Source organism: Zeus faber (genome assembly GCF_960531495.2).
Source record: "Zeus faber genome assembly, chromosome: 8".
Classification (NCBI taxonomy): Eukaryota; Metazoa; Chordata; class Actinopteri; order Zeiformes; family Zeidae; genus Zeus; species Zeus faber.
Window position 1 is genome coordinate 15,698,214 of NC_137195.1, and position 14,552 is coordinate 15,712,765.

General features: G+C 47.4%; 1 protein-coding gene across 1 annotated transcript in view; it reads left to right on the forward strand.

The window, feature by feature from the left end:
• Positions 1–2,306: 2,306 nt before the first annotated feature.
• grik5 (glutamate receptor, ionotropic, kainate 5) overlaps positions 2,307–14,552 on the forward strand; it is a 31,606-nt gene continuing 19,360 nt past the window's right edge. Inside the window, 7 exon segments of the mRNA XM_080005710.1 lie at positions 2,307–2,433; positions 3,245–3,409; positions 5,210–5,307; positions 6,237–6,402; positions 11,280–11,458; positions 13,557–13,610; positions 14,349–14,507. Coding sequence (XP_079861836.1) covers positions 2,322–2,433; positions 3,245–3,409; positions 5,210–5,307; positions 6,237–6,402; positions 11,280–11,458; positions 13,557–13,610; positions 14,349–14,507 — 933 coding nt within the window. The 5' untranslated portion in view covers positions 2,307–2,321.

The following is a 14,552-nucleotide window of genomic DNA, read 5'->3' on the forward strand; positions in this document are numbered from 1 at the left end:
GATCTGCTCGCTGGTAATAGCCAATCACAGGGCTTGTGTGGAATGCAGAGCTCCCGTGACAGGCTCCCCATTGTTTTGATTGACTACACCTGAGGGCCCGACACTTCAGCTGGCCTCGATCAATATACCATCACACTCACATAGGCCACCACATGCCCACACATACACATACAGGTGAACTGTAAGATGAGAGGGAGATGGTGGCAATGGTAGGGCGACAGAATGCAGCAGCAGGAGCCAGGGACTCAGTGCAGGATTCAGCACAATGGAGCAAACAGTGTCTGTGTGTGATGCTGCGGTGATATCATTATGAGAATAAAATAATCAGCCCTGGCATAATCACCTCTGTTCTGGCTGCAACGTGGCTAATGACAGGGAAACTGTGCCCTGGCCAGCATGGTGCATGCTATTAGAATTTCAGAAGCACACACACACACACACACACACACACACACACACACACACACACACACACACACATATATGTTTTGTGTTATGACACACAGAATGCCTCTTTTCTCATGGCTCTGAAGTGACAGTAATGAGGGCGTTTCGGACGGTTTTCTCCGCGCTCTTTGTATCGCCAACAGCAACACACACACACACACACACACACACACACACACACACGGATCTGTGCAAATTGGTGTGCAAACTTTGATGATGATAAATAACAGAATGATGAACCAAAACAAAAGAACAGATGAAGAAAGGCAAGAGTGGAGATGGGAAGTGTCTGAAGTGTCCTTGAGCAAGACACTTGACCTCTAATGGCTGGTGATGGCTGCGTCCATCCGGGTGGGAATAATTATAAGTCGTTTTGGAGGAAAGTGTCTGCCAAATGATGACGTTAAAAAACAGATGGAAAGAAGTGACAGGAATGGGAGAAAAGGGAGATTCTGGATCACAGGAAACATTTGGTGGGCAAAAGCTTTTGAGTTCTCTGATGTTTAAAACGTTTAAACCCTGACAGGATGTGTCGGCTGCGGGTTACTGGAGGGATGAACGAGAAATTGACATTAAAAAAAACAACAACACGAAGGCTCAAACCTCAAAGATGAAGACAAACACATAATCCATTACTCGGTTCTACTCCCCACCCTTTTTCAAGGTCAAAGGTCATCTCCACTGCCCTAACTCTCCCGGTTCAGGGCCATTGGGTGGGGACCATTCTAAGGTCAACCGTCTGAACCGCCTCCGTCGGGAGTCTCCGTGATCACATAACTTCCCCGTCTCTCCCCCCGTCTGCCTCACGCACCCTCCCTCCACCCCTCCACCATCATCACCCTCCCTCTTTTCCTCCTTTCATCGCGCCATCCTCCTACACTGCCTTGTCACACTGACAGCGAGGGGTGTCACTCTTCGTTGGGTCGGGGGAAGGGGTGAGGGTGCTTAGCCTCACTAGAGCCAAGCTGAGCTCTCTGCTGGCATGCTTTTGTGTGTGTGTGCGTGCGTGCGTGCGTGCCTGTGTGTCTGTATGGATCGTACATGTGAGCCTATGGTACAAAAGCATATATATATATATGTGTGTGTGACTGGTAGTGTGTGTCTGTCGTGCTGTGATGGTGTCTTCAAGCTGCCTCCGGAGAACTCTCGGAGTCCTGGAGTCTTGTCACTTCTAAACGCTGGCGTTCCACAGCGGAGATGCTTTTGTTTGTTATTCTACAGACTGTATGCATGTACGAGGTGGGGGGTGGGGCTCCAAGATGTGACAGTGAACATCTTCACAGCTAGGTATGAAAGTGGCTTTTTTAAATTTACTGAATTTGCATGTGTGTGTGTGTGTGTGTGTGGGTTTGTGTGTGTGTGTGTGTGTGTGTGTGGGTGAGAGAGAGAATGTTGAGAGCGCTGTGAAAGGCTGCCAAGGTATGTTAGTGTTCGCTGAGTTTGAAGTCCTTGTAAGTGCATTTTACTGCTTAAACGCAGGTGTTTTCTTACACCAAATGACAGTACAATGTAAAAGTGAAAGGAATAAATTGCTACATAAGAAAAGGTCGACAATTATTTGCTTTTAAATGTACTTAAAAGTAAAAGTACTTGTCCAAATCCAGTGCCCTGATGTAACAGAGCCTATAATATATCATAATTTACATTACAATTTTTTTTTACAAAGAAGTTGTATAGGTGGAGTCGTAGTAATTTATTAATTTAGGATATGGACCTAATGAACCATTGATGAGCAATCCTAAATCGGCACAGATTTCGATGTCTATAAATATACCTATGTACATTGATTGTACACTAACTGCAGTGTGTCCTCCGATACTATAGGTGGCGGTACAGGTAGCCAGCAGACCGTTCTCCATGAGGAGCAGTAGAAGATGCCGGCTCTGCCAGCGCTGCTGCTGTCGATACACTTCCTCTCCTTCCTGCTAGCCACCATGGCTCCACGCTCCCTCAGCCAGGCCCCCCTGCTCTCCGCCGTCCGAATGGGTGAGTGCCACCCCCTCATATATATGTATTTGTATTTACAGTTATAGTAACTGGCGCTGCACCTCACTTCCATCCCAATCCCAACTATCTCCGCCCGGACCTCAGCCCTACGATTCTCTGTTTGTCAGCAGCTCCAGACTTACTTCCCTGTTACTCCATCATCCCAGACGCACACTCTCACCCACACATGTGCTGAGTGTGGCTAACGTCACTGAGAAATGGCCCGACGCTCCTCACCCCTTGGCCTGCCGCCGCCTCCCTCCTCGCCTGCTCTTCCCCGTCCCTCCTCTCATTTCTTACCCTGATCGAAAACTGTTCCGCCATTTTGGTCCTTCTCATCACTTTCCACTTGATGATCCTCCTTGATCTCGATCTCCAACTCCATCTCCACCTTTATCTTGATGTCAATCGCTACATCTGTCTATCCCCGTCCCGACCGCGATCTTCACCGCAATCTCTATCTCCATCTCTACGTCTACCTCTACCTCGATCTCTAGCTCTGTTTCAATCTCTGTCCTTATCCCTATTTCTACCTTAATCTCCATCTCTACCCCTACGTCTGTCTCTCTCCATCTCCATGTCAGTGTCTACTTCTACCTCTACCTCTACCTCGATCCCTATCTCAATATCAATCTCTACCTCTATCTCTACATGTATCTCGATTTCTACCTCTACCTTGATCTCTATCTGTATTGCTATCTCTACCTCTACCTCTATCTCTATCTCGATCTCTACCTCTATATCTTCCTCTACCTCTACCTCCATCTCTAACTCTTCCTACACCCCTCTCTATCCGTCTCTGCACGTGTAGCGGCGATCCTGGATGACCAGTCAGTGTGTGGGCGTGGGGAGAGGCTGGCTCTGGCCCTGGCCAGGGAGAACATCAACAGTGTGATGGAGGGGCCGTCCAGAGCTCGTGTGGAGGTGGACATCTACGAGCTGCAGAAAGACTCTCAGTACGACACCACCGACACCAGTGAGTGCGGCCGGCAGATACTGTGACGGACGGGTAGACGATAAAACAGGAGTATAGTCCTCCATGCAAGCAGAAAGCAATGCAGACAAGGAGGAAACAATGTCTAATTCGCGCAGAACAGTAATGGGCATATAATAATAACAATGTACAATACCTATGTACTTGAGTGCGCCTGAGTGCACTACTAGCAATTGTGTGAAAATAAATACTCTTTAGCCCGTGTCCAAATAACAGAAAAGAGCCAAATAACAGTAAAGATCAAATTGCCCTCATGTCTGATGTAGCGCTACATAATACTCTGGTGACACGCAGAGGTGGAAGTGAACGCTGGCAGTGGACGGCAACAAAACAAAGCCTGGTGAAGACAGCCACGGAGGAGACAGTAGCTCCCTGCTCCCGTCTTACAAGGGCACTGACCCTGCCACAAGCTACTGGCAAATGTCCGTATGTGCATGAGAATCATTGTGCACATACTGTATGTGCATGCTTGGGTTGTGAGTGTGTGTCAGTGTGTGTCCTTGACCGGTGGACAAGAGACAGGCTTGTTCGCCAGCAGGGATTTTCCGGTCCCCCGGATCAGAGAGCTCATCATCTTACAACTCTGGCTGCCCAAGTCATGTCGGCGTGCAACCACACACACACACACACACACACACACACACACACACACACACACACACACACACACACACACACACACACACACACACACACACACACACACACACACAGAATTTACTCAAGTTATCAGCCTTTTTTTTAAATGTAAGGGTATATCCTATGCGTTTGGCCGCTAACCAAAACATTTTAATAACCGATAAGATGGCGCCCCTTTGAAGCATCTGGAAAATCTCTGAATTCCCCTCAGGGTTTAGTCTCTTTCCTGTGAAGACGCCTTGATTGATAATTAATGAATGAACAAGAATAAAATTTCAAGGTCAGAATTTAAAAAAAGAAAAAAAGGGAGAGGACATAATAGCCAACTGAGGGACAAGCGACGGCTATGGAAAGACAGGTGAATAAATGCAGGAAAGATCCGGAGTTGCTCTAAAATTAACAAGATGATGTGCAGTGGATATTTAGATGTAGAATGCAGATATTTGTATGTGCAAAATAGATATTATAAAGGTACAATTAAAATATGCAGATAAATATTCTGATAATATGTCACATTTGTTGATGCTGAAGTGTAGAATGTAAAACAGCACTTCTACACCACAGCATTTGGCAGTGAGCTGTGGGTCCAAGCCAATGGCAGATGGCAGAATTTTAACACATCCTCTGACTGTGATTGGCAGCTCAACATGTTCGGACATCGGGGTTATTGATCGCTGACACACATTTACCTACTGATTCCGTGTACCAAATTGGAGGCCAGTTTGGCATTTTGGACCCAGCTACAGTACAGACTCACCCCATAAAATAGTGCTAATAGTTCTTAACAGAACTTAATTTACAAGCCTGTTGCGCTGCCTTTCCCCCCCTGGGATCCTTTAATGAAATAGAGACAAACATGTAATTTAACACCTGGATCCAGGGTTAATAGTTGTGTCTGCATGTGGTTGTGAATATTATAGTTGCTGTTATTGTTTGTGGCATAGCTGAGATATCCCTGAATTGACCCCGTACGCGCTTACAACGGAAACTATTATGACGTTAATGTTGTTTTTTTTAAGGCTGGTGTTATGCTTCCGGAGATGTACTGCACATGTGATCAATAACAAAATAATGTAATGATATGAATTCTCTCACCGACTCTGAACATTTGGTATTCATGTTTCCTGTATTTGCTTTTCCCAGTGTGTCAGATTCTCCCCAAAGGCGTGGTCTCCGTGATAGGCCCCGCCTCCAGCCCGGCCTCCGGCTCCACCGTCAGTCATATTTGTGGGGAAAAGGAGGTGAGTGAGTGAGGATATGCACGTGCATGTGCACATGCGAGCATTCCTGGACATGGTGTGTATTCATGCACTCCACCCCCCACCACCCCCATCACCACCACCACCACCAAAAGCCCATGTTCAGTGCATCCTGCGTGTTCCCAGTCTCTTCTTGTGTAATGACCTGTCATGCATCTCCTCCATCTGTTTTTCAGCTTTCTTCCCGTGGCCTTTTATCTCCACACTCTCATTGTTCTCTGCTCCTCGCATCTCTCCTTTCACACCCACCACCACCACCACCACCACCACCACCACCACCATCACCACCACCACCACCACCACTCTCTTCTCCTTGAATGGATCTTTCATATTTACCATTCTTGTCATGTGTGTTTGTGAGGTGGTTAATAATACTCATTTGCTTTCTATCTCTTCTTCTGAATCATTTCCCCACCTTTCTTTCTACTCCTTTTTTTCTTCATAATTTCCTGCCATAACCTTCCTCTTGTCTCCTCTACTACTCCCACTACTCCTCTTCTTCTCCTTCCTCCCCTCCCCTCCCCTACCCTCCCCTCCCCTCTCCTCTCCTCTCCTCTCCTCTCCTTTTCTCCACTCCTCACCTCTCCTCCTCCTCTCCACTTCCCCCCTTCCCTCCCTTCTCCTCCTCCCCTCTCCTCCCCTCTCCTCCCCTCTCCTTCCCTCTCTTATCCCCTCCTTCCCCCCTCCTTCTCCCATCTCCTCTCCTTTTCTCCCATCCTCTTGTCCTCCTCCCCCCCTCCCCTCTTCCCTCCCCTTGTTTCCTTTCATTGCCTCATCTTTCCTCTTCTCCTCTCCTCTCCATCACCTTGGCTCTCTTCTTCCTCTTCACCTCTACTTCTCCCCTCCTTCTCCTCTCCTCTCCTCTCCTCTCTTCACCTCTCCTCTCCTCCTCCCTCCTCTCCTCCCCTCAGATCCCTCATGTGAAGATAGGTCCAGAGGAGACTCCTCGCTTGCCGTACTTGCGCTTTGCCTCGGTGACTCTGTATCCCAGCAACGAGGACCTGAGTCTGGCCATCGGCGCCATCCTGCGCTCCTTCAGCTACCCCTCCGCCAGCCTCGTGTGCGCCAAGGCCGAGTGTAAGTTATTACAAGAACATATAATATATTGAAAAGACATTATGACACGGCTCTGTGGAACCTCGACTCTGATTTGTCACTAAGGCCAATCACGGTCAGTTATTTCTGAATAAAGACGCCTCCGCCTTCTTTCACGTCCCTTGTATCACTCCACACTGGTACACTGCCTACATGCCAGTGTACCAGCGGTCACTCTACATTGAAAACTACATTTAAAGACTTATGCGGGTGTGCCCAATTTCACATGAATAAATATGCAGGACATACTAATATGCAGGACATACTAAAACAAAATAAAAAAAATTAAATAAATAAGATAAAATAAAACTAGGTATTCTAGTGATAACATTTCAAATCAATATTTTGTGTCAGTGGATCGTTTTATTTCGTGAGTAGCCGTGTAATAAGTGGGATATTGTGCGGCTCGCCGGACGGACACACCCCTGTGCATCTTGCACCCGCTCCGGCGCCGCTCCCTTCCCTGGTTCTCTGTAGTTTAAAACATGTTAAAACATACGTGTGTGTGTGTGTGTGTGTGTGTGTGTGTGTGTGTGTGTGTGTGTGTGTGTGTGTGTGTGTGTGCGTGCGCGTGTGCGTGTGTGTGCACAAATCTCTCTGTGGGAGTGTTGTCCGATTCACACATCTCCCTGCGGATGTGACTGTTTTGCACCGCGAGACGCTCGCTCTAACAGCCGGGTCTCGGAGTTCACCCGACCGCTGTGTTCACAACATGGCCGCCACCACCACCGCCACCGCCACCTACCTTATTTATTACTCACAGTTCTGCCCTGGCTCTCCACCGACTTCTGATTCACACGGCTAATAATTCAAGCCAGGAGGAGTAAATACTCAAGTTGGAAAAACTCTCTCCAACGTGCCAGCCAACTACTTAAGGGTACACTCGCCTTAATTTGCCAGGCACTCAGAGAGCTTTGAAAGTCACAGGTGCTTCTCTGCTCTGACTTGGCTGTTGCCTGCTATGTTGAAAGGTTTGTTATATGTGCTGGAATATTAATCCGTGCCCGGGTGAGAGTTCCAGCACATGAAATGGACAGTGGGAATGTGCGAGCGGCTCCTCGGAGGGAGACATTGTAATTAGCCATTCCGTGCCGTTAAGCAAATTCAACAAACAGGACGTGAGGGAGAAGAAAAGGAAGGACGCTCTCAGTCGTCAATCCCTTTGTACATTTCTCATTCGTTTGTGTGACAAATGACGATGTCGTGCAAAAATTTCACCGCGGATACGGAAACACGAGATGTGGAAACAGTGCCGTTTGTTCACCAGTGTGTGTGAATGTGGGCATCTATCTATCTGTCTGTATGCCTGCCTGTCTGCCCATCAGCCTGTCCGTCCATCCGTCCCTTTTGTGGAAGGGGTATACTGTATTCATATAAACCGGCATCTGTATGCATTTATCGATGAGATGATCCAGGCGCTTGCAGTACACGAGCCCCCTGCGGTTCTGCAGGACGGCTGCAGGACGCACCTGCTCCCAAGTCCGTTTGTCTCATTGAACAGGGGGGCTTTGTGACAAGATCACACATTTTACACTTTTTTGATCATCAAATGAATCGGTAGATTAGAGACAGAGTCCATTTTCTTTCCTCCTCTCGCTCTTTCTCTCTCTCTCTCTCCTCTCTTGCCCTCTCTCTCTCTCCCCTGTCGCCCCCCCCCCCCCCCCCACAAAAAAAAAGAAAATGTAGTCATCCTTACTAGTGGGGAGATGGAAGAGTTGCGTGTAATTTTGGTTGGCTTGAAGGTGATCTCTACAAGGTTATCGCACTCACAGACTCTGACCCACTTGGCTGTGCTATCTATCGCCATGGAGCTAGTTGCCATGGCTGCAGAAGAGGTTCTAACTGCCACTCAACAGGCATGTTGCACACACTTAACAACCGTGTGGGTGTGTGGGGCAGCGTGTGTGTGTGTGTGCGTGCGTGTGTGTGTGTGTGTGTGTATGTGTGTGTGTGTGTGTGTGTGTGTGTGTGTGTGTGGAATGGGCATTGCAGGTATTCTTGGTGTTCCGTGTGTGTATGTGTGTGTATGTGTGTGCATGCGCTCCGATGGAGATTCATTCGCGCTCGTGGGCATGTGTTTTTAAACGTGTGGGTGGTGGAGTGTGTGTCACGGTATGTGTTTGAGTGCAGGTATGCGCGGCGTTCCGTGTGTGTGTGTGTGCGTGCGCGTGTGTGTGTGTGTGTGTGCGTGTGTGCGTGTGTGTGCGTTGGCAGGCTTTGATCCCGCTGCAGACATTGAACATCCGATAATTCATATAAATATATATTTTCTTTTTTCATGGACATTCATATAATTAATACAAATATCGACTGATATAATTCATCACAGTCTTTCTGACCAAAATCCTCAATGTCAATCGATTTGAGGACATTTTGTGAAGGACTATTTCATGAGATATTTACACGCAAGAGAACCATTTGCAATGTGGAAATTATGACCAAGCGGCGAGAAGTGTTGCCATTAGAACATCTGGCTCAGAAAATAACATTAAAGTCAACGTTGCGACCACCAGACGATATCTGGTCTCATATAATAACGATTCATTGGTATGACCAGCACACCCGCTTTATTTGTGCCGTTTACTGCAGGAGACATTCTCTCATTATGTTTTTGTTTCCATTCCTGAGGAGACGGGCGACTTTGAGGCAGGATTTAATGGCGTTCGTTCCCACGGTTTCCCCTCTTCGCCCCCTTTTTCAGAGTCGGAGTCCGACATTTCCTCTGGACAGGAACGGGTCACCCAGACGTATAAAGAGTCTAATTCCATTATGCTGTTTCCATGAGATGAACGAGGTAAAGGATGAAGGGGTGTGGTTATGGGGTGGGGCAAGGAATAGAGGCAGACTGAGACGGAGAGAGAGGGAGAGAGAGAGAGAGAGAGAGAGAGAGAGAGTGAGAGAGGGAGGTAGAGAGACAGGTAACTAGAGCATGGAGGTAGGGTGTGAGCGTGGCAGGGCGAGAATGTGAGAGAATGGAAAAACAGAAAGAGAGGGAGAGCGAGGGACCGAGCGTCGGGGAGTGAGGAAGCTGTAAAGCACATTGATTTTTACCCCCTCCTTCCTCAAACTAATTAAAGTTTTGGCCTGGTTCAGTGATTACCCCACTGCTTACGGAGCTGTTCTCCTGCTGAGGGGCCGCTCCCCCTGCCGCCACCCCCAGATGCCTGCACAACCACTTATTTACATGGCTAGGGGTGTTTTACCATAGAATTACAATTAGAGAGTCACGGAACGGGCTCGCCATTAAAAGCTCACCCCCCTCAGTGCCTCACATGAGGCTTGGCTGTCATTGGTTATACCCTTTTGTACGAGGATTTAAAGCTTCTATCCCTCTATCTATCTATCTATCTATCTATCTATCTATCTATCTATCTATCTATCTATCTATCTATCTATCTATCTATCTATCTATCTATCTATCTATCTATCTATCTATCTATCTATCTATTTATCTATCTATCTATCTGTCTATCTATCTGTCTATTTACGTATGTAGCCATCTACTGTATCTATCTATCTATCTATCTGTCCGTCTGTCTGTCCGTCTGTCTGTCTGTCTGTCTGTCTGTCTGTCTAGCACAGCATGTAAGGGGAGATGACAATTTCAACACGGAAGATCGAAGCATTTCTAAACATTTCATGTTTTGTTGTTGCACAACATTAAAACACAGACATGAGATCACAACAAACTGACACCCGCATGGGGCATCATCATCACACCAATAATCAAAATAAATAAGTAAGGGTTTGATTGTGTCCAGTTTAGGATTTGGGTTTGTCAAAAGTGAGCCTTCAACACACTTAAACCCCTTTCCCATTGCACCAAAAACCCGGTAGCACCCGCTCACGTCCGGAATTTGTCATCAGTGGGAAAGGAAAAACCCGGGTCTCAGTCCCGGGTCGACCCGCTAATTTTCACCCCTTTACCTGCCCGATGCAACGCGTGTTGGAGTTCCGGACGCTGCCGCTTTAATAGACAGAAATATCCTGTATCATTCCATCATTTCATATCCCATTTATAATCCAAAATCAAGATCAGAAGTAATTGACATGGTCGCGCATGGGGGACCATGAAATGTTTTGAGTGTGGTGATGGCACCGTGGAGGAGCACAGCCAAGAACTCCCATGCTCCCTGCCGGGCTCCGGGCCACTCCAGCCCCGCCCCAAGCCGATCCCCGCTCCCCGCTGCCAAAGGAGCGGTGCGCGGGTGGGGGTATCCATGCTGCCCGTGCTCCATGCTGCTTCTTCTGTAGTGTTGTTGCGATTCTTTTGAACGGCTCAAAATACTTTTTTTTCCCCCAAGTTTTACAGTTTTATGTCATTGTTTGTTTAAGTTGCTGTCTCCTCTGCTGTTTTACTCCCAATCACACTAGAACCAGGACACGCCCCTTTTCCGATGTTTAATGACATTGGACGTGACACACCAGAAAAAATCGGCATTTCTCCTGGCAATGGGAAAGGTGTCAATCGCCTAAAATTTGCGGATTTAAACCCGCTACTTTTGGTGTGGAATCGGTATTAGAATTAATGACTGCAATGAATCAGCTGCTTCCAGCTGAGGGCAGTGTTGAGGCAGCCATTTCAAAATATTTCAAAACATTTCAAACCGTTTCAAAACAATTGTTTTGAATGTCTCGAACGTTCCAAAGTTTCAAATTTGCCATTCCTACATGTGAGCATAGCACGCTAGTGGACATCTCCATTTACGTTCAACATCCCTGGGAACTAAAGATAACATTCATTACATCCGGCTCGCCCGCTGTCGTAAATCCCACAGCGAATGAATTGGAAAGGTTTTGACACGTTGACATTTCGGGAGTGGGCGTGGTCATTTGTCCTGTGGCTCCGCCCCCCTCAGGCCTCCTGCGACTGGAGGAGCTGGTCCACCGCTTCCTCATCTCCAGGGAGACGCTGTCCATCCGGATGCTGGACGACGACATGGACCCCACGCCGCTGCTCAAAGAGATCCGGGACGACAAGGTGGCCACTATCATCATCGATGCCAACGCCTCTGTCTCCTACCTCATCCTCAAAAAGGTACCATGTCAGGGCACTTCCCCAGATAGGATAAGAGAGATCACACTTCATTCCAAAACCCCATAAAATAAAATACGATTAAAAAAAAAAAAAAAAAAGATAAAAATGTAATGAAAAAAAACAAACATTATTAGTACATTATCATACATTATATAAATAAATAAAATAATGTCCAGAGTGGTCTTTTTAATGTTCTATCTATCTACCCTCGGAGGGGGACATTGTGAATAGCCATTCCGTGCAATTAAGCAAATTCAACAAACAGGACGTAAGGGAGAAGAAAAGGAAGGACTCCCTCAGTCATCAATCCCTTTGTACATTTCTCATGTGTTTGTGTGAAAAAGGATGATGTCGTGCAAAAAATTCACTGCGGATACGGAAACACGAGATGTGAAAACGGTGCGGTTTGTTAACCAGTATGTGTGAATGTGTGCATCTGTCTGTCTGTCTGTCTGTCTGTCTGTCTGTCTGTCTGTCTGTCTGTCTGTCTGTCTGTCTGTCTGTCTGTCTGTCTGTCTGTCTGTCTGTCTGTCTGTCTGTCTGTCTGTCTGTCTGTCTGTCTGTCTGTCTGTCTATCTATCTATCTATCTATCTATCTATCTATCTATCTATCTATCTATCTATCTATCTATCTATCTATCTATCTATCTATCTATCTATCTATCTATCTATCTATCTATCTATCTGTCTGTCTGTCTGTCTGTCTGTCTGTCTGTCTGTCTGTCTGTCTGTCTGTCTGTCTGTCTGTCTGTCTGTCTGTCTGTCTGTCTGTCTGTCTGTCTGTCTGTCTGTCTGTCTGTCTGTCTGTCTGTCTGTCTGTCTGTCTGTCTGTCTACGGTATGTATTTGTCTGTCTGTCTGTCTGTCTTTCTGTCTATCTTTCTATCGACAGTATCTACTGTATATATCTATTTCTGTCTGTCTAGTATAAAGTATAGTATTATATAACATAGTATAATAATACGATAAGGGCATGTTCCCTGAAAGGTGCCTACGCGTACAGTACGGAATGAAACCGCATGGAGCTATTATTCACACTCTTTGATGGCGAGAACGTTCCCTCGTCCTCTTTGCATAATCTAATATTCAGGTTATCGTCATCCAGGGCCGGGCTGAGCTCATATATTGTCCATAAAACATAATGACGGCTCTGTTTTTTTAACCGCGGCTACAGATTGATGATTTGTCTTTTCTTCGTCACGTCCGTTTCTTTACTATTCACACTGCCCACGGGCTCAAAGAAGGGGTCGACCGACGGCCGACGCTACTCCGCCCCAAAATAAACCTTCCCGCGCTCGAACACCCCCGTGTTCTTTTTTTTTTTTTTTTGGGGCCCGATTGGGATGCGGTGCAGATGTTACCTGCGGTCCGATACAAAAAGCAGATGAGGGAGCTGATTCATGTTTCCACGCCCGCGGCCCCGATGGCCCGAGCACTGAGTCAGAGCCGGACAGCGAACGGGATGTGTTGGGATTGGAGAGGCTGCTCGCCCACAGCGCAATGTCCCAGCGCGAGACTGATGATGTACAACTGTGATTAACATGTGCTGTCGCTCTCTCTCTCGTTCTCTCTCTCTCTCTCTCTCCTTCACCCTTCTCCTCCCATTGCACCATCTCTCTCGCTCCTTCTTTGTCCCCACGACCGACCGACCCCCTTTTGCATTTTCCCTTCATTCCTCATTCCCTCTCTCGTGTTCTCAAACCTCTTTCTTTTCCTTCGTCTTTGTTTCCTTCTTTTTTCTATTCTATCCTTCCTTTTTTTTAAACGTGTCTCCTCACTTACCCTTTCAGTGCGAAGAAAAACCTCAATAAGCTAGAGAACCTTGTGAATAAATTGTCCCAGCCGCGAATTGTGTGTAGATAAGATTATTAATTTATTTGATTTTACTATTTAAATTTTTTTTTTCTTAGTAAGAAGTTCATTCTGGAGATATTATTTAGGGAAATCTTCCCAATGCGAGATGATCTCTCCCCATGGGATGATTATTTTGCAATTTTACCGTTCTATTTTATTCTCTAATTTTGCTTTTTTTTTTAACAGATTTTGCGGTGTCACTCTTCATTTCTTCCTTTTGCTCTCTCTATTTTCTTCCCCTTCAGGCGTCGGAGTTGGGGATGACATCAGCGTTTTACAAGTACATCCTCACCACCATGGTAAGAATTCCGCACCTCCGTCCCTGCGCTCTGTTTTTTTTGCCACTTTGAAAGTCCCGGCGTGTCGCCGCCTTTGCAAAGCAGGCACCGTGTTATAGTGGTCAACGGCCGGAACGGCGCACAGGAGAGAGAGAGGGGGACTAAGGAGATTGGGGAAGGAGGTAAAGAGGTGGAGGAAGGAGGGAGAAAACGAAGGAGTGGGAGCGAGAGGGACTGAAGGTGTTGACAGAAAGTGAACCAAGCGAATGGAAATGGGTCTGAGGTGAAGGGCGACAGCGGACGCCACGTGCCCTTTTTCTCCCCGCCCCTCCCCTCTTCCCTTTTCCCGTCCTCCCCTTCCGTCTTTCTTCTCTCCCTCCCCCGTTTAGATGAATGTGTCACCCCGTACTGTCGGCCCCGTCGGCGTCTACCTGCTTCGGGCTCCCGCTCGAGACGGCAGCGCCGCTCGCCTGTGAACTCCTACTGGAGTCAATCCCATCAACCTCTCGCCATCTCTCTCTCTCTCTCTCTCTCTCTCTCTCTCTCTCTCTTTCTCTATCATCGCACCATCTTCTATCCGTCCGCTCTGTCTGCGTCTATCTTTTCATCCCACTATCTCAGATCAGACATTGCTGCTCGCGCCGCCCTCCCACTCCTCTTCACATGCGTTTTTTTTCTTTTGTGCAGAGAAGAACCCCTCTCAATCCCTCTGTCCCACTCCCTCTCTCTCTGCCTCTCTCTCTCTCTCTCCCGTTCCAGGACTTCCCCCTGCTGAGGTTGGACGACATAGTGGACGAGCAGTCCAACATAGTGGGCTTCTCCATGTTCAACACCACCCATCCATTCTACCTGGAGTTCATCCGGAGCCTCAACCTCTCCTGGAGGGAGGGCTGTGACCTCACGTACCCGGGCCCCGCTGTAAGTCGAGGACCCCCGGCCCCCACGCTTAACGCACGTGCACGA